The sequence below is a fragment of the Salvelinus fontinalis genome, chromosome 23 (genome assembly GCF_029448725.1).
Source record: "Salvelinus fontinalis isolate EN_2023a chromosome 23, ASM2944872v1, whole genome shotgun sequence".
NCBI classification, from domain to species: domain Eukaryota; kingdom Metazoa; phylum Chordata; class Actinopteri; order Salmoniformes; family Salmonidae; genus Salvelinus; species Salvelinus fontinalis.
This window is the reverse complement of record NC_074687.1, coordinates 19,299,370-19,326,708: the sequence shown is the minus strand read 5'-3', so window position 1 is coordinate 19,326,708 and position 27,339 is coordinate 19,299,370. Positions and strand designations below refer to the sequence as shown.

General features: G+C 42.6%; 1 protein-coding gene across 1 annotated transcript; it reads left to right on the top strand.

Annotated features, from left to right (window-relative positions):
* The first annotated feature begins 361 nt into the window (after window positions 1–361).
* Window positions 362–25,546, top strand: LOC129820977 (serine/threonine-protein kinase LATS2-like). Its single transcript, XM_055878158.1, has 9 exons — window positions 362–589; window positions 6,889–7,531; window positions 16,100–16,232; window positions 16,866–18,388; window positions 18,691–18,933; window positions 19,070–19,409; window positions 19,522–19,704; window positions 19,810–19,916; window positions 20,041–25,546. Exons 2-9 carry the CDS (start codon window positions 7,175–7,177, stop codon window positions 20,566–20,568), a joined length of 3,414 nt encoding a protein of 1,137 aa, XP_055734133.1. The 5' UTR covers window positions 362–589; window positions 6,889–7,174; the 3' UTR covers window positions 20,569–25,546.
* Window positions 25,547–27,339: the final 1,793 nt, after the last annotated feature.

Sequence of the window (27,339 nt, the reverse complement as noted above, 5' to 3'; positions counted from 1 at the left end):
ACCCTGTGGGACACCTTTCACCTCGTCCATACCGATTGCAGACAATCTTTGAATCAATAAAAAGTGATTAACAGTATCGAAAGGCATTCCATGATGCAAACTGTCAGCATCCTGGCCTTTGATGTCAAGGGTTATTGGTTGTGTTTATTTGCCTATGAAAATAAAATATATATATTGAATGGTTTTGAGTGTTCGGATTCTCCTTGGAAATGTACACATTTTGTTTTACAGTGGTTTTGCAAAAGACATTAAAACCAGGGTTTTTAATGGATGCAAGAATCAATGGCAAGTTTTATTAGGAAGCCCCGCCTAGAATATGTGCGGTGCTGACGTGCATTGGTCCCTCACGTGACTCCAGGAATGTTAACAATGCAGTAAGTGTCCAACTTTGTACTGCATTCTAATTCTGCCTGTAGTTGGGAGAAAATGGAGTCTATTCTCATGATATTTACTCGAGCCTACCGTTGAAAAAGTTCGATACATTATCGTATGGATTGTGCAACAAAGGATTGGATATAAAGTTTTCCCGAAAAGCGTATTTGGTTGGATTCTTTCTCGGATTAAAGCTGAATGATACTTCTATCACATGGTAAGTTCAAATCTTCATCATATTTTGGGAAAGCCTAACTATTTTGATGAAAACACAAAGATAAATGTTCTTTTCAGTACTGACATTTATGTAAATTGAAGATAAAGCCTCGGATTTCTTCCAACGCGACTAGCTTTCGGCCAGAGGAAGAGACTGCTGGGACTGAAATTCTCCCTACATTGGAATGTCGGGCTGCTCCAGGCTGCAGAGTTGCGCTCAGATCGGCCGATAGATCTTAAAACTTCCAGCGCAAAGTTGAGAAGGCCCCACAATCTTTTTCAGTCTCGAAATGTTCTAATTAATCACAACCTCGACAAGAAAACCCATGACGTGATCAATGTGTTTAGGATATTGAAACAAATGTCATTTTACAATGGTTTTGTTTTCACTAAAGGCTAGGGTGGGAGGGGGTCTTAAGCGTGGCAAAATAATATTTAAATGACGTGTTAAAAGTGTTGAAATGTACCTTTGAAACACGAATGTGTCTTAAAATGTTTCTTTGAGGTGAATATGGATTCTTAGGATGTTTCTGGTTGCATTAAATGTTTGGTGAATTATTTAATTCCATAATGGTCTCTCATTCTGTAAACAGGCTGCAAATAGTCTGTATTTTTGTGTGATGTGCACCATTGTCCTTAATGTCCAGATTTTTTTATGATGCTGTTTGATAAACTTTTGAATAGCAGAAACTTCTCACTGATTGTTTATTAAGTTTGGACATTTTATTTCTGTAACTTATAATGGAATAACTTTCTATATAAATACTTGTTTTAAACTGCCACAATTTAACTGTTTAAGAGTAGTTTGCGTAGTGTATGCCAAATTATCAGTCTAGTACAGCAGGCTAATAGATTGGCACTGATGCAACCATGCGTTTCATTCAGGTGTGCAATAACACACGAGGTTCAAGGTAGGAACCTTGTTCTAGCTCTACCTTTAAACAACATAACAGGCACACAAATAATGTTACAAAAATGTTAATATAGGCTAGATAATAAAAAATTACAATTATGCAGGTATTACAATGAATAGCCCATTTGTTTAATTGTGACTGTAGCATACATTTTAAAAGTCATATTCTAACCGGATCAGATGTTATCTATTGATAAAAGCCTGTGAGTATTGATTGTATTGATAAGACTGGCTTATTGTATTATGTGCATTATGTGTTACTGCCTGGGAATCTGACTTGAATTCAGTACAATTAATGTGTAACATTCATTGCAAACCTACATCTCGCATCAGGAGATCAGATATTAGCCGACTGTATTTGACTTCTTGATTAAAATAACTTGAATCAAAGTCATCTCGTCAAAATAAATATACTTTCATTCCAACCTAAATCTAGGTTGGATCTACAGCAACAGCTTCAATGTGATGAATGGTAGCATTCAAGTTAACTTGTTTATGTTTTACATGTTTGAAAGGATCTCTGTACTTTTCTGTTACCGTTGTGTGACTTGTGTCTCCACATGTAATCAAATATTGGATCCCAACCACAACCACTCAGACATTATTATCAGGCATTGCAGACTGAGGACCTCATTGGTAAAGACAGGCCAGGGCATTTCCATCCCAAAGGACCTGTGAGCACCAATGTGACGTTCATAGGAGCATGTCCAATTGGGTGTCAAATGAAAGCTAAGAGTATATTTTTGAGAAATTCAATTATATTTACATTTTTCAACCATGTTCCATCCCAAACATTAGGAAAATGCAAAGGCTTTGATTTCTGGTAAAACATGTGTAAAGGGGATCTTAGACAACATCTACCAGAAAGAGTCTTAAAAGGCATCATACATACATCAACACACAATAATGTTGAAGTAAAGACCCCTGTCAACAAATATCAACTCTTATATTTCGTTTTGGAAAAATGATTTGCCTTCTGTAAGTTTAAGAATCATTGCTTTGTGCCTTGTAATTTTGTCACAAAAACCCACATCTTTAAGATGGTTTCTAATTTCTCTCCCCCATAAGGATGTTGACATTTTACAGAAGTAACAATTAAAGGTAGGCCTACCAATTTGTTAGTGTTTTATTTACATTACCAGTCAAAAGTTTGTACACACCCTACTCATTCAAGGGTTTTTCTTTATGTTTACTATTTTCTACATTGTAGAATAATAGTGAAGACATCAAAACTATGAAATAACACATATGGAATCATGTAGTAACCAAAAAAGTGTTAAACAAATCAAAATATATTTTATATTTGAGATTCTTCAAAGTAGCCACCCTTTGCCTTGATGACAGCTTTGCACACTCTTGCCATTCTCTCAACCAGCTTCATGAGGAATGCTTTTGCAAAAGTCTTGAAGGAGTTCCCACATATGCTGAGCACATGTTGGCTGCTTTTCCTTCACTCTAAGGTCCAACTCATCCCAAACCATCTCAATTGGGTTGAGGTCCAGTGATTGTGGAGGCCAGGTCATCTGATGCAGCACTCCATCACTCTCCTTCTTGGTCAAATAGCCCTTACACAGACTGGAAGTGTGTTCGGTCATTGTCCTGTTGAAAAACAAATGATAGTCCCACTAAGTGCAAACCAGATGGGATGGCTTATCGTTACAGAATGCTGTGGTAGCCATGCTGGTTAAGTGTGCCTTGAATTCTAAATAAATCACTGACAGTGTCACCAACAAAGCACCATCACACCTCCTTGTCCATGTTTCACGGTGGGAACCACACATGCAGAGATCATCCGTTCATCTACTCTGCATCTCACAAAGACATGGTGGTTGGAACCAAGAATCTCAAATTTGGACTCATTAGACCAAAAGGACAGATTTCCACTGCTCGTCCATTGCTCGTGTTTCTTGGGCCAATCAAGTCTCTTCTTCTTATTGGTGTCCTTTAGTAGTGGTTTCTTTCCAGAAATTTGACCATAAAGGCCTGATTCAGGCATTCTCCTCTGAACAGTTGAAGTGGAGATATGTCTGTTACTTGAACTCTGTGAAGCATTTATTTGGGCTGCAATCTGAGGTGCAGTTATCTCTAAATAACTTATCCTCTACAGCAGAGGTAACTCTGGGTCTTCTTTTCCTGTGGCGGTCCTCATGAGAGCCAGTTTCATCATTAGCGCTTGATGGTTTTTGCGACTGCACTTGAAGAAACTTTCAAAGTTCTTGAAATGTTCCGTATTGACTGACCTTCATGTCTTAAAGGAATAATGAACTGTCATTTCACTTTGCTTGTTTGAGCTGTTCTTGCCGTAATATGGACTTGGTCATTTACCAAATATGGCTATCTTCTGTATACCACCTCTACCTTATCACAACACAACTGATTGTCTCAAACACACTAAGAAGGAAAGAAATTCCACAAATTAACTTTTAACAAGGCACACCTGTTAATTGAAATGCATTCCAGGTGACTACCTCATGAAGCTGTTTGAGAGAATGCCAAGAGTGTGCAAAGCTGTCATCAAGGCAAGGGTGGCTTCTTTGAAGAATCTCAAATATAAAATATATAACACTTTTTTGTTTTGGTAACTACATGATTCCATATGTGTTATTCCATGGTGTTGATGTCTTCCCTATTATTCTACAATGCAGAAAATAGTAAAAATAAAGAAAAACCCTTGAATGAGTAGGTGCGTCCAAACTTTTGACTGGTACTGTATATCAAGTTTGTTTATGAATTATTAAGTGATTAAAACTCATAATTCTGTTAACAAATCGGTAACGGAATTACCAAAATATCAGTATCAGATTTAATGCAATTGAATTGGCTACAATGGGAAATCATGGTAGTCACAAACCACAGTTGGGTCACCTGTTAATGTCCTCCCTTCCACTGGCATGCTGTTGTGTTCAGCTCATCGCTGTTTTCTTACTCTTTCTGTCGTCTGGTGGTAAAAGCAAGACTAAAAACAGTCTGGACAACCTCTTTCTCTCCCTCTGTGTTAATGTCACCTCCGGCTCATACTGACACCTACCACCTACCCTCTATCCATTTACTGTAACAAGCATCCTCACTTACTGATCACCGACCGACATGGACATTGAAAAGTGGTTAAAATTTGGTCGTTCTGCCCTGGCCGGACCAAATCTGAACCATTCATAGACATCTATGTTTTACAAGTTTGGACAGCAGAGTACAGTAGAGAATAGTACAGTCAAGAAAAGTAGAGTAGATTTCTCTACGGTACAGTAGAGCACACTAGAGTAGAGTACAGGGTAGCACTTTATTTGAATAGTTCATTTGTAGATGCTCTACAGACTATCAGTTACATTTCAGCATCTACTAACCCTTAACCTTAACCCTTATCCTAAACCTACACTTGACTTAACCCTTACCCTAGTCCTAACCTTAACCCTTATCCTAACCCTACACTTGACTTAACCCTTACCCTAGCCCTAACCTTAACCCTTATCCTTATTCTATACCTAACCGTAACCTTAGCAAACAGTTGCATATCAACAGATAGTTTGTTGACAGTATGACCATCTGTAAAGCATCTACAAATGGACTATCCGGACTATCCAAATAAAGTGTGACTGAGTACTGTATAATGTACTGTACTGTACATATCTACTGTACTGTATGTTTGTAATGTCCAAACTTGTGAAACACAGATGTCAATGATTGATTCAGATTTGGTCTGGTGCGGAGTAACCAAAGGTGATCTTCTTTGGTGGGAGAGCTCATTAGAATAATATCCAGTGTGTAGAATAATACCAAAACATGCAATAAGGATATTACATATTTCTACCTTTCTGTACCTAGTTAGCATACATCACCATGAAGAGAATGATATTCATATCCATAATTATGCATTTCTGTATAGTACAGATCAGGGACCCATGATGGAATTTCGTTACCGGATGTAAATCCACTTCACCCACTGTAGTTAAATAACCAGAATATTATTTTTTTTTTAAACTGGAGGTGACATCATAGTTGACACCATGTTCTTTCTGCAGATATATTTGAATCCTAGTCAGTGTTCACAGTCAGTCTCTGTCCAGACGGTCCAGAAACAGAACCCAAACCTTGAGATATCTGCTGGAGGAGTTGCTCCTAAAAAAATATACATTTTCCAAGTGAATGGTGTTAATCATTTCTGCTAGCCATCTACTGAAGCAAGGGGGGTGGGTGACTTCCATTCTGTGAGGATCATTTTTTTTGCAGCCACCATTCCAAACATCAGAGCCAGTTGTTTCCCATAGGAGATCCTGTGTGATTAACAGTACAGGTGTCTCTAATCAGTCCGTGCCACAAAGGCCTTTTGCTTCACAAATTTTGTTTGTGGCACTGTGCATACATAAAAACACATAATCAAGCATAGAGGAGGACATATACAGGTAGAAAAGTGCAGTTCATGAGTGATCAATGATTCATCTGTACACTATATATACACTATACACAACAGTACTATGTCAACTACCATTCCAACTGCTGGCCAGAAGCTGCTCCGACTAGTGTTTTTTAAACATTCAGGAGACCATGTCTCTACCCTCCTCTGTCTGTTGTTCTTTAGGGGAAATCCATGTTTCTGTTGTTTATTTTGGTCCTCTCTGCCCCGTGATGGAATGATATGAGCTTTCTTGTCTTTACTTGTGGAATGGAATGCTCTATGGGTGGACGCGGCGCTCAAAGCATCACAACAATGGGAACTGAGGCTAAAGATTCTGGAGATTGGGCAACTTGTTGTGGAGCTTGGCACTACCGTCCCAAATATGTGTTTGTTTCAGAAAACTCTCTAGACTCACAGTGAGTGCTGTGATTGTGTCAGAAAACGCCTCAAACATCCAAACCCCCAAAATGCCTTTTTCAACCCATGATGAGAGAGTGTGTGTGAGAGTAGTGTCCTGATTTAGATGGACCAAGGGGATGCCACTGTTCAAAGCTATCCCAGGCCTCAAGGACTACCAAGCATACTGGTCTGGTGGTCTCTCAGTCCAAGCTAAACAACTATATTTTAGTCATTGTCATAATTGAACATGTGTAATACGGTGTTTTACACCACAAAAGCTGTTACACGATTACACAGTGATAATACATGGTTGTTGCCGCTTATTCTACGTGATTGTGAACAGAGACATACTTCATTCACACCTCCTATATTCTGCCCCGGAGAGTAGCATTGCCACGATAGAATGTAGACAATGTTCTTGAAGATAAAACCGTAAAGGGGTGTTAATATTAGATCACACAGGAGCATTTCACACACAGTGGATGAGACGTGTGTAACTAATATGACCCTATGCCACCATGACCACAACCCGACCACACACACCGTACCCTTACAGTGACATTTCAGTAACATTTTCTGTTCTGATCTTGCTCCACAGGCGCAGATGGGAGCCAGAACGGTTTGGGGCAAGAGTACCCTTGTCACCCCTCACATGACTTGGAATAAGGAGGAATGTGACCCCTAAAACACACACACCATGGCACGCCAGTGGGATTCCTATCAGTAGGAGCCAGCCACACAGAGACAAACAAAAACAGTAATACAGAGAGAGAAAGAGGAATCCCAATCTCACATATCTTTGCACAGCTTCGGAGTGTGTGTGTGTGTGTCAGTTTTTGGGTGAGAATTTGAGTGTGTGTTCCATAGACTAAAACGGGAGTGTCATGAGGCCCAAGACGTTTCCCGCTGCTCCGTACATGGGCAACACGCGCCAGCGCCTCCAGGAGATCAAGGAGGGGCTGAAGCAGCCGGCCAAGCTGATGAGCCAGGCCCTCCACGGGGGCAGCTCCCGGGGCGAGGGGGGCCGCGGGGCCGAAAGCAAGAGCAAAGACCCCGGCAGTCGCCAGCAGCAGCACCGGCCCCCTCAGAAGTTCAACAATTACCAGAATGCTCTGAGGGAGATCCAAAAGTCCCTCAGGCCGTTTGAATACAAGTCTGGACCCTCTTCTGGCTCTGCCCACCCCGCTGGAGACGTCAACCGACAGATGCTGCAGGAGCTGGTCAATGCTGGCTGTGACCAGGTGAGGACTGGGGAGTGTGTGTGTGTGCGCTTGCTCTCAAGTGGAAGAAACTGCTCTGGTCTGTATTAATGTCTTTGCTTGAATGCTGGTTCTATAGTCACGTGTGTTAGTGGTTAACATACAGTAACTCACTAATGTGGCGGTAGAAAGCCCCATTCACTGTCATAATAATTCAATGATACACTACAACCTTTCTCTGCCAAGAGTACAGTACAATGGTTACATAATAGAGATCGACCGATTAATCGGAATGGCCGATTTAATTAGGGCCGATTTCAAGTTTTCATAACAATCGGTAATTGGCATTTTTGGACACCGATTATGGCCGATTACATTGCACTCCACGAGGAGACTGCGTGGCAGGCTGACTACCTGTTATGCGAGTGCAGCAAGGAGCCAAGGTAAGGTGCCAGCTATTTTTAAACCTGCATATTTAGTTAATATTGCCTGCTAACATGAATTTCTTTTAACTAGGGAAATTGTATCACTTCTCTTGCATTCTGTGCAACAGAGTCAGGGTGTATGCAGCAGTTTGGGCCTCCTGACTCGTTGCGAACTGTGAAGACAATTTCTTCTTAACAAAGACAGCCAACTTCGCCAAATGGGGGATGATTTAACAAAAGCGCAATTGCGAAAAAAGCATAATCGTTGCACGAATGTACCTAACCATAAACATCAATGCCTTTCTTAAAATCAATACACAGAAGTATATATTTTTAAACCTGCATATTTAGGTAAAATAAATTCCTGTTAGCAGGCAATATTAAACCAGGGAAATTGTGTCACTTCTCTTGCGTTCATTGCACGCAGTCAGGGTATATGCAACAGTTTGGGCCGCCTGGCTCATTGCGAACTTATTTGCCAGAATTTTATGTAATTATGACACAACATTGAAGGTTGTGCAATGTAACAGGAATATTTTGACTTATGGATGCCACCCGTTAGATAAAATACGGAACGTTTCTTTATTTCAATGAAAGAATAATCGTTTTATTTTCTAAATGATAGTTTCCGGATTTGACCATATTAATGACCTAAGGCTCGTATTTCTGTGTGTTATTATGTTATAATTAGGTCTATGATTTGATATTTGATAGAGTAGTCTGACTGAGTGGTGGTAGGCAGCAGCATGCTCGTAAGAATTCATTCAAACAGCACTTTCGTGCATTTGCCAGCAGCTCTTCGCTGTGCTTCAAGCATTGCGCCGTTTATGACTTCAAGCCTATCAACTCCCGAGATTAGGCTGGTGTAACCGATGTGAAATGGCTAGCTAGTTAGCGGGGTGCGCGCTAATAGCGTTTCAAACATCACTCGCTCTGAGACTTGGAGTAGTTGGGCCACGGCTTTTGTGGTGCGATGGGTAACGATGCTTCGAGGGTGGCTGTTGTCGATGTGTTCCTGGTTCGAGCCCAGGTAGGGGCCAGGAGAGGGACGGAAGCTATACTGTTACACTGGCAATACTAAAGTGCCTATAAGAACAACCAATAGTCAAAGGTATATGAAATACAAATGGTATAGAGAGAAATAGTCCTATAATTCCAATAATAACCTCAACCTAAACTTCTTACCTGGGAATATTGAAGACTCATGTTAAAAGGAACCACCAGCTTTTATATGTTCTCATGTTCTGAGCAAGGAATTTAAACGTTAGATTTTTTACATGGCACATATTGCACTTTTACTTTCTTCTCCAACACTTTGTTTTTGCATTATTTAAACCAAATTGAACATGTTTCATTATTTATTTGAGGCTAAATTGATTTGATTGATGTATTATATTAAGTTAAAATAAAAGTGTTCATTCAGTATTGTGGTAATTGTCATTATTTCAAATATTATTTTTTTTTTAAATCGGCCGATTAATCGGTATTGGATTTTTTTGGTCCTCCAATATTCGGTATCGGCGTTGAAAAATCATAATCGGTCGACCTTTATTACATCCTTCGGAGTGCAGAAATATCCGGCGAATTGAACAATCCGCTTGGCGCTGGTTTCTTTATCCTCTTTCGGAACGAGCGAGTGAACATCTTCACACCTGAGAGAGAATAGGAGAGGAAAAAAGAGAGAAGGAGAGGTTAGGAGATGGAAGAAGAGGACAGGTAGTGTTTCTGCAGGAAATGATGTCAGCTCATACATGCTCACCTTTCACCTATAGAAATAAAGACTTTACTATACTACTATAGTTCAGATATGGAAAGCCTTATTACAGGAAAATAAGCATATTCTATCACTAATATATATCAGAGTATTTCTGAATAATACGGATCAGACTGTGCAACATAGTTCAATCGCTCTTTAAACACTCATAACTGGCCTAAGATCAGGCCATTGTCAAGTGTCAGTTGTGCAGAGGTGAGGACGGAATCAGGCGCAGGACACAGAACTGAGTAAAATAACGTCGAAAAATAATCAGCCAATAAATCCACACAGGGATAACAAACCCTAACACAAAAGACTAACACAAAACCAGGAACAATCACGCACAAAACATAATGAGAACCAGAGGGTTAAATAGGGAAATAATAATAACGTAATGGGAACCAGGTGTGTACAATCAAGACATAACAAATGGAAAAAAGAAACGTGGATCAGTGGTAGCTAGAAAGCCGGTGACGACGACCGCCAAACGCTGCCCGAACAAGGAGAGGCACCAATTTCGGCGGAAGTCGTGACAGTCATTTTTAAAGGGCTCAGTTTTGACTCTGTGTTTTATAGCTCTTGGATTGGCCAGAGACAGGTCACTATAACCAGACTCAGTACTATGCCTTTGTGGTTGAAGGCTTTAGGACAGGTCTGAGTACAGGCCCTGGGATTGCAGCACTCAGCATCTAAAGAATGCTTAACTCAAGCCTGTGCACAAAACTACTGAGAAAATTACTGAGAGAGGGAGAGCGAGAGAGATGCAAGCCACATCAATAAACATATCGATTTAAGTTATCAGAAAGCTGTTGTGTGCTTGCATGTGTCCTTTGGTACGGCTTGTTCTTGTTAGTACACACAGATTTTTACTGATCCTGTAGGACTAGGAATGTGTAGTTAGTTTGTGTATAGTTAGTGTGTAGTTAGCATATAGTAATAGTGTAGTTAGTGTGTAGTTACTGTGTAGTAAGTGTGGTTTGACCTCTAGTTCCTCTGAATGGCTCAGACCAGAGAGAGAGAGAGAGAGGGAGCACTGTCAATACAAACAGGAAGTGGCGATTCAATGGTATCAGGGTGGAACAGTTCCATCTGCTTCCATCGCGTCGCCACAGACAATCTGGCCTCTCTCTCTCTCTGTATTCTATATCCCATTTATTCTCCTCTCATTAGCTTTAAATATTTATTTGTTGCATTTATAGACACAAGCAGAAGGATAAACTGACAATGAAAATAATTGGACAAGTTTATATTGTACAGGCAAAACATTTCTCTCTTTTCCTGCCTACTGATTTTGACACTGATGGATTATAGGTAATGGTGTCTCAATGAGCGATGCGGCAGTCACCTGTCACTGTGAGTATGTGTTTGTCCTAGGGCTGTGTCCACTGAGCAGACCACTGAGCGTGGGCCCTTGTTTTCCCTACATTCCACAGCTGTAATGGCCGCTGTAGTGAGTGGCCCATTTGGTCTCAACCCACCTCCACCCCCACGGGCCCGCTGGCCTGATTCTTACCAGACGCGCCGCCTCCTCTCCTCCTCCAGCCACAAGTTACACAGCGATGCGGCGCGTTACATAATCACTGTAAAGGAGGGAATGTTTTGGTGGGGAAGCGAGGGGGAACCGCCGGAGTGTGGAGGAGCTCTTTCCTCTCCTCTGCCACCTTCCTTCCTTCATGTGTACAGCGGCTCCAGTATTACTGTATTATAGGCCGTCCAAAATGGAATGGAGACAGGAATCTTATGCACGCTAAGCGTATTAAACCGCCGACGTATGAAACGACGTGGCTGCCGCGTTTATTTAACGATGAGGTTAACCTCTAACGCCTACCATATTTCAGGTATAAATCATAGTTTACAATTGCACCCACCATCACAACTCGACTAGAAAAAATACAGAGAGCAACGTGTATTACCTAATTACTAATCATAAAACATTTCTTAAAAATACACAGCGTACACTAATTGAAAGACACAGATCCTGTGAATCCAGACAATATTTCAGATTTTCTAAGTGTCTTACAGTGAAAACACAATAAATCGTTATATTACCATAGCACGTGCAAACATTACCCCAGCATTGATTCACGGCAAAAAGAGCGATAGCATTATCACCACCAAAATGTATTAATTTTTTCACTAACCTTCTCAGAATTCTTCAGATGACACTCCTGTAACATCATATTACAACATACATATAGAGTTTGTTCGAAAATGTGCATATTTAGCCACCAAAATCATGGTTAGACAATGAGAAAAGTAGCCCAGCTGGTCAGAAAATGTCTTGCGCCATATTAGACAGTGATCTAGTCTTATACATAAATACTCATAAACTTGACTAAAAAATACAGGGTGGACAGCGATTGATAGACAATTTAATTCTTAATGCAATCGCTGAATTACATTTTTTAAATTATCCTTACTTTTCAATACAGGTTGCGCCAAGCGAAGCTATACCAAACAAAATGGCGGCATAAGCGTTTAACATTTTTCGACAGAAACACGATTTATCATCATAAATAGTTCTTACTATGAGCTGTTCTTCCATCAGAATCTTGGGCAAGGAATCCTTTCTCCGGTCTAATCGTCTTTTGGTCGAAAGATCTCCTCTTGTCCCGTCGAAATGGCCAATAACGTTCACCATGCACTCAAAGTGCCCAGCGCTTCAAAGTGCATTACACAGAAATGCCATAAAATCGAACTAAACGGATATAAATTGCTATAAAACGGTTCAAATTAACTACCTTATGATGTTTTTAACACCTATAACGAGTAAAAACATGACCGGAGAAATATTACTGGCTAAACAACAGCTTGGAAGAAGGCAAGTCCGATGTCCATCGTGCGTCAGGCGCGGGCAGGAAAAGAAAGCTACTTCCGGTCTTTGGTGTTTTATAGAGGCCCTGATTGCGCAATCGACTCCATTCAAAGCGTCACCACGTACTGACATCCAGAGGAAGACGTAGGCAGTGTGTGTTTCTCCATAGCATTTACAGGGACTTTACAACCGACCTGGGAACAGCGGCCAAGATGTCTGAAATCTCACTCCCTGTCATGAAAAGTGCTGTAGAAGGAGTTCTGTTTCACTCAGAGACAAAATTCCAACGGCTATAGAAACTAGAGAGTGTTTTCTATCCAATAATAATAATAATATGCATATTGTACGAGCAAGAATTGAGTAGGAAGCCGTTTAATCTGGAGCCCGATTTATGCTAAGTCGAAACAGCACCCCCTATATTCGCAAGAAGTTAACAGGACGTGACATAGGCCTTGTGTGTGTGTTTGATTAATAGAAGGAGAAGATGGCGGAGCACTATCTGTTGTTCCACAGGCCTATTGATGTCACTCTCTCTCGGCCTGTCCATCCAGACTCCGCTCTCTAAAGGTCTCCCATATGGGTTTCATTTCCCATAGTGGAATGTGTTGCAGAATTAGGTCAAAGATAAAACAAATATTTTAAAAAAAAAGCCTTCCTCTCAGAGTAAGAGTTGAGTGTGTGTGCCTACTGTCAGTGCTGTCCGAGATGTTTTGGCATGTGATTGTGTTTGGGATAACTCCTTGGCTTGTGGCTGTAACCATTATGACAAGGGTGCAAATGTGGCGGAGGATATTGTAGGCTGGAAGCCACATAAGAGTCAAGAAGACAAACATACAGAGAGGAGAGAGTAAGCGAGAGACCGAGAAAGAGAGGGGGAAGAGAAATGGTAGGCTGGACAATAGAACGAGTCAAAATTCACCCAAGGCTGAAAAATGGCAAAAGAACGTTGGCTAAGTTGAAACACTAGTGCAAACCCATAGCAAATTAATGGAATGAAACGTTTGCAGAGCCTCTTCTGACTTCTGATGCTTAGAATTCCATTTTGCCTAAATGGCACCAAAACATTTATCCCTTTTTATTTTACCACTACAATCTGTTCTTAGGACGAAACTGAAAAATAACACCTTGTGTAGAAAGTAAACATCCGCACCTCGATGGTGCAAGTGTGCTTATGTCTACATAACGAGGAAGTATGTAAAAAAATTCTGTATGCTGCCGAGCCTTACATAATTAGAAAAAAGAGATTCTCACGATTAAAATGGTGTCCAATTTGAAAGAATCTAAATATACACATTGCGAGATATACCTATATTTCCCTATAGGAAACAATGGGACGATCTCAGAGTTCCAGGAGTAATTTTTTGATGTTTACATTTTAACTACCAGCAACTTGGGCAGGTCTCATTGCCAACAATAGCAAAGCAGACATTGCGACGTAGAACAATAAGCTGGGAATAGAACGTTCGGAAGGTGAGTTGGTGCCACGGTGCTCAATAGAACTAATAGGAGCTGGCAGGGTGAAAAATGCCCTAAAATAAGGCCTGTTTTTCGTGATTACTTCAAAACTACGGCAAGCAGCTGGGACATATGGTAATATTATGAAACTGGGCTCCACGGCGGATGCAATGAACTAATTTTGATCTGAAAAAGCATTGTTGAAAATGTAATATGTCCAGCCTAGAAATGGTAAATCAGACACCGAAAAATACAGATTTCCAAATATCTGGAATTCTTTGCTTCCTGGCTTGTGGAATGTTGGGAACATCTGTCACCATGACATTGGAGGTCAGAGTTGGAACGCAACGCACCACCAGGCTGTCCACAGCAGTCAGCCTCCACCCAGTTTCAGTCTCGGCACAGAGTAGAGAGGGAGGGGGAGAGAGAATGGGAAAGAAAAGGATGGGAGGGGGCGAGAAAAGCAATAGACAGAGAGGAAGGGCGAGAGAGTGAGCAAGAGAGAAATAAACTTAGGAAAGGATAAGGGGGAGAGAAAAAGAGATGGAGGTTTCTGAGGGAGTAAAGCTTCCACATTAGCATGGAAACCAGGCATCTATTCAGCACTCTCCTTTAGCTATGGTGGAATCCAACACACAGACCCAGGCCAGTCACCATAGAGTGACCATAAACAGACATGAATGTTTATATTTGGTTTCCTGTGTGTGCGAGTGCATGCATGTGTGTGTGTGTGCTAGTATGTGAGCAGCGCTAATGGGGGTGTGCAAATGTGTGTTTCTTATGAGTGAGGGAGAGGGAGGGAGGGAAAGAGTGTATTTTGGTTCAGTCGTATTGGCAGGCCCACTCTCAGATGGACACACACACACACACACACACACACACACACACACACACACACACACACACACACAAACACACAGAATGTGTACAACATCTGTGGCTCCAGCGTTTCCTGGCTCTGAGAGCTGAATGTGCCCACTGTTGCTATGCAGCCCTTTTTTAAAACACATTTATGTTTGACTAAGTTTCCTCCCTGCAAATGAAAGCACCCGGTCGGTCTCAGAATCTGTGGACACGGAATGGCTGCATTACACCGTTTAAACTAGTTTAAAGTCCACTTCAGTTCACTTTTGAAAATTGCCTTGGCACTAGTTTATTTCCTTGATTTAATGTATATATTTTAAACAACAACGTTAGGTAGCCATTTCAGATGAGCAGTAGTATTTGGTTTGAGTTCTCTAACTGACCAGTGGAGGCGGTGTGGGCTGAATGCCTGTCTTGACTGAGGGTCATTTCGAGTGAGGTCATATGCTATTCAGGGATATTTCCTCATGTAGGTGTCTGTCGCCTAGTTAAAGAACGGTCACAGCGTTTGTCATGTTTATTTTCACCTCTCACTCACTGATGTAGAATGCCTGTTGTTATTTGTACTCTGGCTATCAGCCAGTGTGAAAATAGCAGGATAACCTGCATGATCATTATACAAAAGCTAAAATAAGTACTGGAGTATGGTGCTGAACTATCACTGTAGAGGTCCTTGTCATAAAAATATCCTACTATTGGAATGTTGAAAGAATGTTAAAGGTTGTATGTTCTCAGTTCTCTGTGTTCTTTGTTGTTGTGTGTGTGTGTGTGAGGCAGGCTCAGGAAGTGGCTGGTGCATGACCCCAGGAGAAGAGGATGCAGGTGCAATGCCTGCTGGGGGGCTGTTTTTATCGTCACCTGATGTGTGCGTGGGTTACAATAGAAGAGACAATGACAATAGAAGACACTATACACTGTTTAGCTCTAAAATAATAGAGACAATGCAATCTGATCCCCAAAATGAGATGGACGATCTTCATCAGTCACATTGATTTACTTAATTAAGCAATAAGGCCCGAGGGTGCGGTATATGGCCAATATACCACTGCTAAGGGCGGTTCTTTGGATACAGCCCTTTGTCGTGGTATATTGGCCATATACCACAAATCCCTGAGGTGCCTTATTGCTATTATAAACTGGTTACCAACGTAATTAGAGCAGTAAAAATAAATGTTTTGTCATAACCGTGGTATATCCGTGATATACCACGGCTGTCAGCCAATCAGCATTGAGGGCTCGAACCACCCAGTTTTATAATGTCTGTTAGACACCATTATTTGTTGTTTTGCCACCAGGAAATGGCGGTGCGGGCTCTGAAGCAGACGGGCAGCAGAAACATTGAGGCTGCTCTGGAATACATCAGTAAGATGGGATACCTGGACCCACGCAATGAACTCATCGTCCGGATTATCAGGCAGACCTCGCCAGGTAACACAACCCATGCACATATATTCTAAATATATGCACAGAGAGTTTAAATTGCAATAAGCATATGAACTCAAATCAAATTGTATTGGTCACATACACATGGTTAGCAGATGTTATTGTGAGTCTTGCGAAATGCTTATGCTTCTAGATCCGACAGTGCAGCTGTATTTAACAGGTAATATCTAACAATTCCACAACAAAACCTAATACACACAATCTAGTAAAGGAATGGGATGAGAATATATAAGTATAAAATATATGGATGAGCAGTGACAGAGCAGCTAAGATGCAATAGATAGTAAAGAATAGATAGTTCCATTTATTAAAGTGACCAACGATTTCAAGTCTGTAGGTAGGCAGCAGCCTCTGTGCTAGTGATGGCTGTTTAACAATCTGATGGCCGCTTTGGGAAAGTGGTATTCCTGGTTGTAGTGCTGGTTAGTTGATGTCTATCTGATATCCAATAGTTATTCCCGGCTGTATGTTATAACACTTAAGGTTTATCTGGGCTAACAATGTAAGAAATAATACATTAAAAAACAACAGTTTCCTAAGGACTTCAAGTGAAGCTGCCATCTCTATCGGCGCCATCTTGCCAGACAACTCACTCACCACTATAATTTCTGTCCACAGGCAAAGGGGGCATGCCAAACTCAATGGACCACAGACCACCATTGGAGGGAACAAGTGAGGGTGCCATGCCTCCCTACCACCAGATGGGGGCACCGATGTATGAGGGTGCTGGCTATGGGCCAGAGGGGCCCTACATGGGTGCCCCTCCTGTCATGAACTACATGATCCCCCCCTCGGGCACAGCACAGGGCCCTGCCATGGTTAACCCCATGGGACGCCCGCCCAGTATTGGAGCCTACCCTCCATCCATGGCCGCCCAGAACAATCCAGGGAACCCCATGTACCCCCCAGGTGCCCCGCAAAAGGCCTACCCAGGCAGCATGGAGCAGGCCATGATTGGCTACAGCGTCCCTGGCCAGCCTCTGCAGCCCCAGGCACCAGGAGGCCCCATCCCCGTACCCCACTACGACTACAGCCACGGCCGGCCTCACATGATGGAGCCCTCGGGCTACGGCATCAAGAGGAGCGCATCCTTCCAGAACAAGATGCCACCGCTGGCGCCCGACAACTACGTCAACATGCAGGTTAAAGGGGCCATGGGCCAGAATGGGGGAGGGTACACCCCTAACCTGTACCTACCGCCCCACTCACACCCCCGGCAGTCCAGCCCCACCTCAAACCAGGTCCACATGATGTCCCGCTCGCCCGGTGGAGCTGCCGCTGCCATGGGGCCAGACTTCTCTGACCTCCCCCAGGGCCTGCTCACGCCCTCCAGAGCCAGTCTCAACCTGGACCTGTACGAGCAGCACCAACACCACTGGGCCGGGCCCCAGGGGCCTGAGGGGGCCCCTCCAGCCAGGCAGCCCCAGCCTCAGGGGCCCTTCCGGGGAGAGGTGCGGGTCCCCAGCAGGACCAACTCCTTTAACAACCGCTCAGCGCCCCCCAACAACATCCGGCCCACTTTGGTACCTCCAGCTCCCGGCAAGCAGGACCCATCCCTGGGTCCACCCAACACCATCACGGCGGTGACGTCGCCCCCCATCCAGCAGCCGGTGAAGAGCATCCGGGTGATGAGGCCCGAGCCAAAGACAGCTGTGGGGCCGTGTCACCCTGGCTGGTTGGCTGCTCAGGAAGCATCTGAGCCCCTCGCTTACATGCCTGAAGAGGCCTACGCTCTGGAGCCTGCCCAGGAGCCCCGCTGTCCACCACCCCCCTACCCCAAAACCCTGCTCATATCTGGGGCTTCTTCAGAGGCAGGGCCCCTGGAGGCCTCAGACCTCAACACCCCTGCTAGGCCTCACGGTGGCAGTGGAGGAGGAGGGGGAAAGGCAGAAGAGAGCCAGGTGAAAGAGAAGACCAAGTCTGGAAAAGGAGAGAAGGCAGTGAAGGACAAGAAGCAGATCCAGACATCGCCGGTGCCGGTGAGGAAGAACGGGCGTGATCAGGAGAAGAGGGAATCGCGCATTAAAAGCTACTCACCCTTCGCCTTCAAGTTCTACATGGAGCAGCATGTGGAGAATGTGATGAAGACCCACCAGGAAAAACTGAACCGCAGGCTACAGCTGGAGCAGGAGATGTCCAAGGTGAGACAGGAAGAGACCTAAAGATTATGAATCTGAAGAATTATCCCTGAGGACCTGTGTTGTAGACAACAGCTAGATTACCCTAAATACCTAGAACAGCTTGTCCAAAACATTTAGAAAAACATTTACTATATTATACACTAATATATTAGTGACTTATATTAACAGTTGATGGAGACATTCAAAACATAAAACACTTCAAGATATATAAAATATAATATCATTGTAGTAAGGCACATATATACAGGATTTTACCAGGGCGACGTATCCTCTTTATTTCTACATTCTTCCCCTTCCTCCAGGCTGGCCTATCAGAGGCCGAGCAGGAGCAGATGAGGAAGATGCTGAACCAGAAGGAGTCCAACTACAACCGTCTGCGCCGTGCCAAAATGGACAAGGCCATGTTTGTCAAGATCAAGACACTGGGCATCGGGGCCTTCGGCGAGGTGTGCCTGACCCGCAAGGTGGACACGGGAGCCCTGTACGCCATGAAGACGCTGCGCAAGAAGGACGTGCTCAATCGCAACCAGGTGGCCCATGTCAAGGTAAGATGAATCCAAATGATCATGCTGAAGAGATGCTCCTGATGATGTTTCCATGATATGTCAATATTATTGTGACACCAAAGGCACATTTCCACATTTTGTGTGGACTGGACAATAAAGTGTTTCTAACCCTAAGGCTGAGCGTGACATCCTGGCGGAGGCAGACAACGAGTGGGTGGTGCGTCTGTACTACTCGTTCCAGGATCGTGACAGCCTCTACTTCGTCATGGACTACATCCCCGGAGGAGACATGATGAGCCTGCTGATCCGCATGGGCGTCTTCCCCGAGCCGCTGGCATGCTTCTACGTGGCTGAGCTGACCCTGGCCATCGAGAGTGTCCACAAGATGGGCTTCATCCACCGCGACATCAAGCCTGACAACATCCTCATCGACCTGGACGGACACATCAAGTTGACTGACTTTGGCCTCTGCACTGGCTTCCGCTGGACACACAACTCCAAGTACTATCAGAAAGGTGAGCAGGAGAAAGACAAAGGACAAGTTTTTGCACTGTGTATGTGCTGTTGTATAGACAGCTTTTACTTGATATGATATGATCGATATGTAATGTCCTTTCCTTTCTCCAGGGAGCCACATCAGGCAGGACAGCATGGAGCCCAGTGACTTCTGGGATGACGTGTCCAACTGTCGTTGTGGCGACCGGCTGCAGACCCTGGAGCAGCGGGCAACACGACAACACCAGCGCTGCCTGGCACACTCCCTGGTGGGCACGCCCAACTACATCGCTCCTGAGGTGCTGCTGCGCAAAGGTGAGGGCAATACTGGACATGAACGAATGGAGTGGTCATACATTTGATAAATAAAGAAGCACATTGTGGTCTTGTTAGTGAGCGGTTGTGGTCTTGTCCCTGCAGGGTACACCCAGCTGTGTGACTGGTGGAGTGTGGGAGTGATCCTCTTTGAGATGCTGGTGGGACACCCACCCTTCCTGGCCCCGACACCCACCGAGACACAGATAAAGGTTAGTAGTCTGTCGACTCACGGCTCAGCTAAACTACAGAATGTGGAAATGCCATATAACTAATCAATTGTAGCTCTGAAACATACTGTTTCCTCACAGTCTCCCCCTTCCCTTTCTTATTTAGGTGATAAACTGGGAGAGCACGCTGCAGGTGCCCCCGCAGGTTAAGCTCAGCTCAGAGGCTGTCGACATCATCGGCCATCTCTGCTGCTCCCCTGAGGAGCGTCTTGGGAGCAACGGCGCCGGCGAGATCAAGACTCACCCCTTCTTCGACCAGATGGACTTCTCCAGCAACCTGCGCACCCAGCCCGCCCCCTACCAGCCCAAGATAGCCCACCCCATGGACACATCCAACTTCGACCCAGTGGAGGAGGAGGGGGGTCCCGGGGCATGGAGTGACAGCGGTGACAGCACACGGGCCTGGGAGACCCTCTGCACACCACACGGGAAACACCCGGAGCACGCCTTCTACGAGTTCACCTTTCGCAGGTTTTTTGACGACAACGGCTGCCCCTTCCGCTACCCCAAGCCCCCTGAGATCAGCCACAGCCAGGGGCCTCCCAGCAGTAGCGGAGCCAGCAGCATGGGCCCTGAGGAGGAAGAGGATGAGGAAGAGGAGGAGGAAGAGCAGGGGGAGCCTGTGTATGTGTAGAAGAGCCCAGACTGTTGGCTTTCTGAACAATGATTCCCCCCCCCCCCCTCTTCTCTCTCGCTCCAACAATCAACACTTAGCACCTGGGGCCCTGGCTGCCATTTTTTTATCTACCGCTGTTCTTCTCAGAGGTGTGTGTGTGTGTGTGTGTGTGTGTGTGTGTGTGTGTGCCTCTATACTTGTGTGTGTGTGTGTTTGAGAGACTGAGAACAGGACGACCTGACATCTGTTTAACAATTCAGACACTACTGTGTGGAATTTCCAGCATGAGCAAAGACTACAATAAGAATCCCTGATCTGGGACCAATAACAACTAACTGTACAAGGGCTAGGGATGGGATAATGAAGCCAGAGGACAGTTCTGAAAGCAAACTAATCAGAACAGGAACAGATAGGTCTTCTATGGAAATTAAAGTATCTGCTGCGCTGTGGAGGTTTACAAAAGTGTTCAGATAAGAGTTTGACACTAGGACCGTGACCATGCGTGGCCCTAGTGCTCTATCCCATTCCTTCGCCTTGGGTCTTAGAGATCTCTTCTTCCAGGTTAGCCTTACCCCAGGAAGTAAACACAAACACTTCCTGGACTTCAGGTTGGTCTGGACTGAATTAGCTGGTGGTAGAGGGGAAGAGTGCAACACTTCTCACACAGCTGTGACAAAGTAAGTTACCAAAATACAAATTCACATGCGCACATGAACACTTTAAAAGATGGTTGAACTACACAATTTAGGAGGAAGCAATGAGGTTGTCCTCTGCAGCTAACCCACATAAAGCCTTGTGCATACCGATTGTGTAAAATGTATGCGTTCCGACAGAAGTCCATTCATTTCAATGGGAGGCAATCCTCACCTCTGAGACTCATCTGCCGGACTCGGTTGCGATGCTTGTCGCTGCGTGTAGTGTGTTGCATGCCTGTGTTGGATTTTTCCAACTTGTGCTGTTGCTTTGCCGTGCGGTATCAGGAACGGAAGTAGATAATCCACCGAAGAAGTTGCTAATATGTAGCTAATGTGTAGCATGATTATTTTTGTTATGATGCGGTGCATGGATTGCGAAGACTACGTAAAATTTACCGTTCGGCAATGTAATAATGCAACCTGTGTGCACACGGCGTAAGTCGCGGCATTTTTCAAAGTTAGTCTGACATGTAAGTCTAGGCATACCCCAGCTGTGACTCCTACCTTTAGCTTCACACTCACTGTTTTTCCAAATAGGAGATGTGGTATAAAGCCCACTTTTGTTGTTCCCACTCACCCCTAAATGTCTTCAGGATTCTGTTTTGAGTATCAGACCTAAGGGAATGTTTGTGACGGGTAAGTACTCGTAGCAACAACAACAAATTCCTTTGGTTGAAGTGCCAGCTGCCAGATACATGGATGACATTGTTAATCGAGTCAGTCAATTCCACTCTCAATATTATTATGATGACTATGTTTTATTGAGCTAATTTTGCAGAGTCCTGAGGAAGGTGGACTGCAAGTGTGTAATCATTGCTTTGTTACAGATATGGATCTCATGATTACATACATATTTGCTAAGCAGTCACGGCTATCCATGTCTTCACACAACACATACATTACACCTGCTCAATGACTGTCATGTACAGTGACATTACTGGCACCAAGAGCAGTGCATTTTAGCCTCCTTGACAAAAGCCCTACCTGCTAATCCACCACTTACAAACACACGCTCAGTATTATACAGTTAACACATTGGAGTGTCCACACAGTCTCCTCTGTCCATATGGAGACAGATGTGAAAACTCTGTCAGAAACATATGTAATAGTATGACTATGTGCAATACAGAAAATACGATATATAGTTTTCTAAACACTTACAATTACCATTTTGACCTTGTAATACTGAAACACGCTATGTACAAATATACATTATATTGGTTTATATATTTTCCTTATAGTTACATGACCCAATGCTGCTTATTATTGTGATTTAATATTATTATTATTATTTACATTATTTCATTTATACGTACTTCTTTCCTTTTATGCAAGTGTGGGTTTGATTGCCAGTGTGTTTGGTTTGGAAAGTGACGAACTGTGTGCCTTCTAGAGGAATGTTGGTATGTATCTATCCACCGCAAGATGATGATGATGAGGATGATGATGATCAGTGTTTGTGCAGAATAACGACAGCAGCGTTCCTACTCTGCAACCAGGCTGGTCCTGTGTATAGGAGACTAGGGCGGAAGAGACAGACATAGTGATAGAGAAAGAAAGATGCGTTTCAGAGACAAAACGAAAGCAAGGCAGGATTGGCTATAAAATGAAAAATATATGAATGAATAGCTTTCTCTATGTTACAAGAACAGGTGGCAAATGACAAAAACGTACACTACCAGTCAAAAGTTTGAACACACCTACTCATTCAAGTTTTTTTTTTTTTACTATTTTCTATATTGTGGAATAATAGTGAAGACATCAAAACTATTAAATAACTACTTTGAAGAATCATCTAGTAACCAAAAAAGTGTTAAACAAATCAAAATATATTTCAGATTTTCAAAGTAAACACCCACTGCTTTGATGACAGCTTTGCACATGCTTGTCATTCTCTCACCCAGCTTCACCTGGAATGCTTTTCCAACCGTCATGAAGGAGTTCCCTCATATGCTGAGCACTTCTTGGCTGCTTATCCTTCACTCTGCGGTCCAACTCATCTCAAACCATCTCAATTGGGTTGATGTCGGGGTATTGTGGAGGCCAGGTCATGTGATGCAGCACTCCATCACTCTCCTTATGGTCAAATAGCCCGTACACAGCCTGGAGGTGTGTTGGGTCATTGTCCTGTTGAAAAACAAAATGATAGTTCCACTAAGCGCAAACCAGATGGGATGGCGTATCGCTGCAGAATACTGTGGTAGCCATGCTGCTTAAGTGTGCCTTGAATTCTAAATAAATCACTGACGGTGTCACCAGCAAGCACCATCACACCTCCTCTTCCATGCTTCACGGTGGGAACCACATATTCGGAGATCCTCCGTTCACCTACTCTGCATCTCACAAAGACATTGCGGTTAGAACCAAGAATCTAAAATTTGGACTCATCAGACCAAAGGACAGATTTCCACTGGTCTTATGTCCATTGCTCGTGTTTCTTGGCCCAAGTAAGTCTCTTCTTATTATTTGTGTCCTTTAGTAGTGGTTTATTTGCAGCAATTCGACCATGCCTAGTTAAATAAAGGTTCAATAAAATAAAATAAACTAACAAATGAAAGCCTGATTCACAAAGTCTCCTCTGAACAGTTGATGTGTCTGTTACTTGAACTCTGTGAAGAATTTATTTGGGTTGCAATTCCTGAGGCTGTTAACTTAAATGAATTCATCCTCTGCAGCAGAGATAACTCTGGGTCTTCTTTTCCTGTATCGGTCCTCATGAGAGCCAGTTTCATCATAGCACCTGATGGTTTTTGTGACTGCACTTGAAGAAACTTTCAAAGTTCTTGAAATGTTTCGTATTGACTGACCTTCATGTCTTAAAGTAATAATGAACTGTCATTTCACTTTGCTTGTTTGAGCTGTTCTTGCCGTAATATGGACTTGGTCTTTTACCAACTATGGCTATCTTCTGTATACCACCCCTACCTTGTCACAACCCAACTGATTGGCTCAAACACATTAAGAAGGAAAGAAATTCCACAAATTAACTTTTAACAAGGCACACCTGTTAATTGAAATGCATTCTAGGTGACTACCTCATGAAGCTGGTTGAGAGAATGCCAAGAGTGTGCAAAGCTGTCATCAAGGGAAGGGTGGCTACTTTGAAGAATCTCAAATATAAAATATATTTAGATTTGTTTAACACTTATTTGGGCACTACATGATTCCATATGTGTTATTTCATAGTTTTGATGTCTGCACTATCATTCTAAAATGTAGAAAATAGTACAAATAAAGAAAAACCCTTGAATGAAAGTTGTGTCCAAACTTTTGACTGGTACTGTATGTATTATTGGTACATTTTAATGCATCCTAATGACCACGTGTTCATTTGACCATTTGATATTATGCTTGTGTTACTTAATTGTGTTGTGTTATGCAGTGGAGCACTGCTCAATGCAGGAAATGCTTTATTTTCTCCAATATCTCTAAAACTATATGCTTTTTGACAATCAGCTATTGATGCAGTCTTGTGTGTCCAACTGAATAACTGTACAACAGTATTCCATATTTGATTGTTGTACTGACTAGGAAGGATTAGGAAGTAGCAAGTTCTGCCTTATGTCAATTCCTATACATTGAGTGCACTCATATCTCAAAGATCAAATTTGTGACATGTGAGGGGAATATTTTAAACAATTACAATTGTTATTTAAATGTGGCAATAGTGTTTTTGCTCACTTGCATGACAAAAATGAATTGAAATTGACATTTTTAGAATGTGTCTCATGTCTTTAGGATTGGGCTGCAAATTCACTTAATTTGATCGTCGTTGTCAACGCAAGTAGGATTGCCAATCCACATTCACCGGGATGGACTACTCAGTGAAATAGCTTTATGGAGAAACTGCTCACCAAGTTAGTTTTCTAGTGTTTGTGTGTGAGGTGTGCCCTGGATGACGTGTGTTTTCCCTGTATCTAAGTTTTGAAAGTGATGACTGACAATCTTTGACTGATTTGAGATCTAATGTGGTGACTCATGATGTAACTTACTTGTACCTTTTTGTATTTTTACCCTTGGGAGTTTCTCATGTCTTCGATCCTCCTTAATGTATAATACAATTCTGTTACTCTTGAATATATATATTTATACAGATATACATACTTTAAAAAAATCTTTATTCATTTGAATTTCCTCTGAGCTAATGTTCAAACATCCTTGTCTGCAGTATTATAGACAGTATAATTTTGACAACATATATATCTCCTTTTTTACATATGTATGAATTGAGAAATTTGTAAAAATGCTTTCACTGTCCTCACATGTAAAATATATGTATAAATTAAATTAACCAGTTTCCACTTGTGTTGTAATTTCTAAGCCCCATAACAATGTTATGTCTAAATGAATAATACAATTGATTCTTGTTGGCTTTGAATATTAGGCTTATACAATTTTTTCAGAAAATGTAGATGTGGTTATTACACTGTGTACAAAACATTAGGAACACCTGCTATTTTCATGACATAGACTGACCAGGTGAATCCAGGTGAAAGCAATGATTTCTTATTGATGTCACCTGTTAAATCCACTTCAATCAGTGTAGATGAATGGGAGGAGACAGGTTATTTTTAAGCCTTGAGACAATTGAGACATGGATTGTGTATGTGTGCCACTCAAATGGTGAATGGGCAAGAAAAAAGGACATGCAGCCAACTTGACAAACTGTGTGAAACATTGGAGTCAAAATGGTCCAGCATCCCTGTGGAATGCTTTCGACACTTTCTAGAGTCCATGCCCCGACAAATTGGAAGCTGTTCTGAGGGTGTTCCTAATGGTTTGTACGCTCAGTGTATGTCTGCTGATTTGACAAAAGTGAAACACACTGATCAGTTCATTTATTTTTTACTTTTACAGGAATTTGTCTTGCATTCAGGAGCACTGAGATTAAACAACAGAGCTATATACACAAACAAGCTGTGGGTTTACAGTAGTTATAGCACATACAGTACATGATAAATACAGTGCAAAGTCACAATGTCCACATGACTCTTCTTTCAGTCCCAGGCTACTTAAAAGTGCCGATTGCATGTTGTGCAGTTTACTGCTCCTAGGGATAAAAGGGTTCAGAGTCGTTTGTCCTAGCCATGGGGATACGGACACTAGGACTAGTTCTTCATTGGCTTTGCAGTTCTGCATTGGGGTCTACGTGAGCGGGGTGTGTGTGTGGAGTGTGACAGGTCCACGCACATCAGCAAGATTGACAGGCCATACTGTATGTGCAAAAGAAAATAAGACAATATTAAGGGTAGAGTTTAGTGTTGTTTTGGGTAGTTTGGTGTTCTTTTGGGTTTTGTAGTTGCTTGGTTGCTTGAAAAGGCACAACCCCTTCATTATCGACCCTTTGTGCCTACAACATCAAGGAGCCTTTCCAGACTCTGAAGTCAGGAAAACTGAGTTTGGTGTCAGCCAGACTAGTTCTGTAGGGTTGTTTGATGTAGCTGTTTTTGGGTAGTTGTGCATTTTGGGGGTATTTGGGGGGTAATTATGTGTTGTTTTGGGTAGTTATTGTTGTTTTGGGTGGTACTTTTGTTTTTTGGGGGAGCGTTGTGGGTAGTTGTGGGTTGTTTTGGGTAGTTTGTGTTGTTTTGGATCATTAGAATGACCCCTGAGAGTTTGAATTGGGATAGGAACATGTATACAGGGAGCTATACAAATACTGTATCAATATTGTGTCTGTCTCCAATATTATTAATTATTATTTTTCATACGTTGAATGTGTTGGAATTGGTGCCAAACGTTAATATCCACAGAGAACAACTAGTTGATAGGATCTATTTTTCAACTCTACTGATCGTACTGTTCATTTCCAGCAGATAGAGACATAGACTGTGACATGCATTTTTTTCTCACCATAATATTTATTTAGAAAATACAAACAATACATTGACGAGAGTGTTCAAATATAGACCTGAGCATTATTTTATTCAGTATCAGATTATAATGAAATGCAACAAGATATTTTCACACAGAGAACACCTAGAAAGTGGTTTGGTATCAGTTGTAATTTTGTAATTTCATTGTGTGGGCTACCTCTCTGAAGGTGTTATAAAGGTTGAGCAATATTTTTTGATGAAACATGGTTTCCATTTAA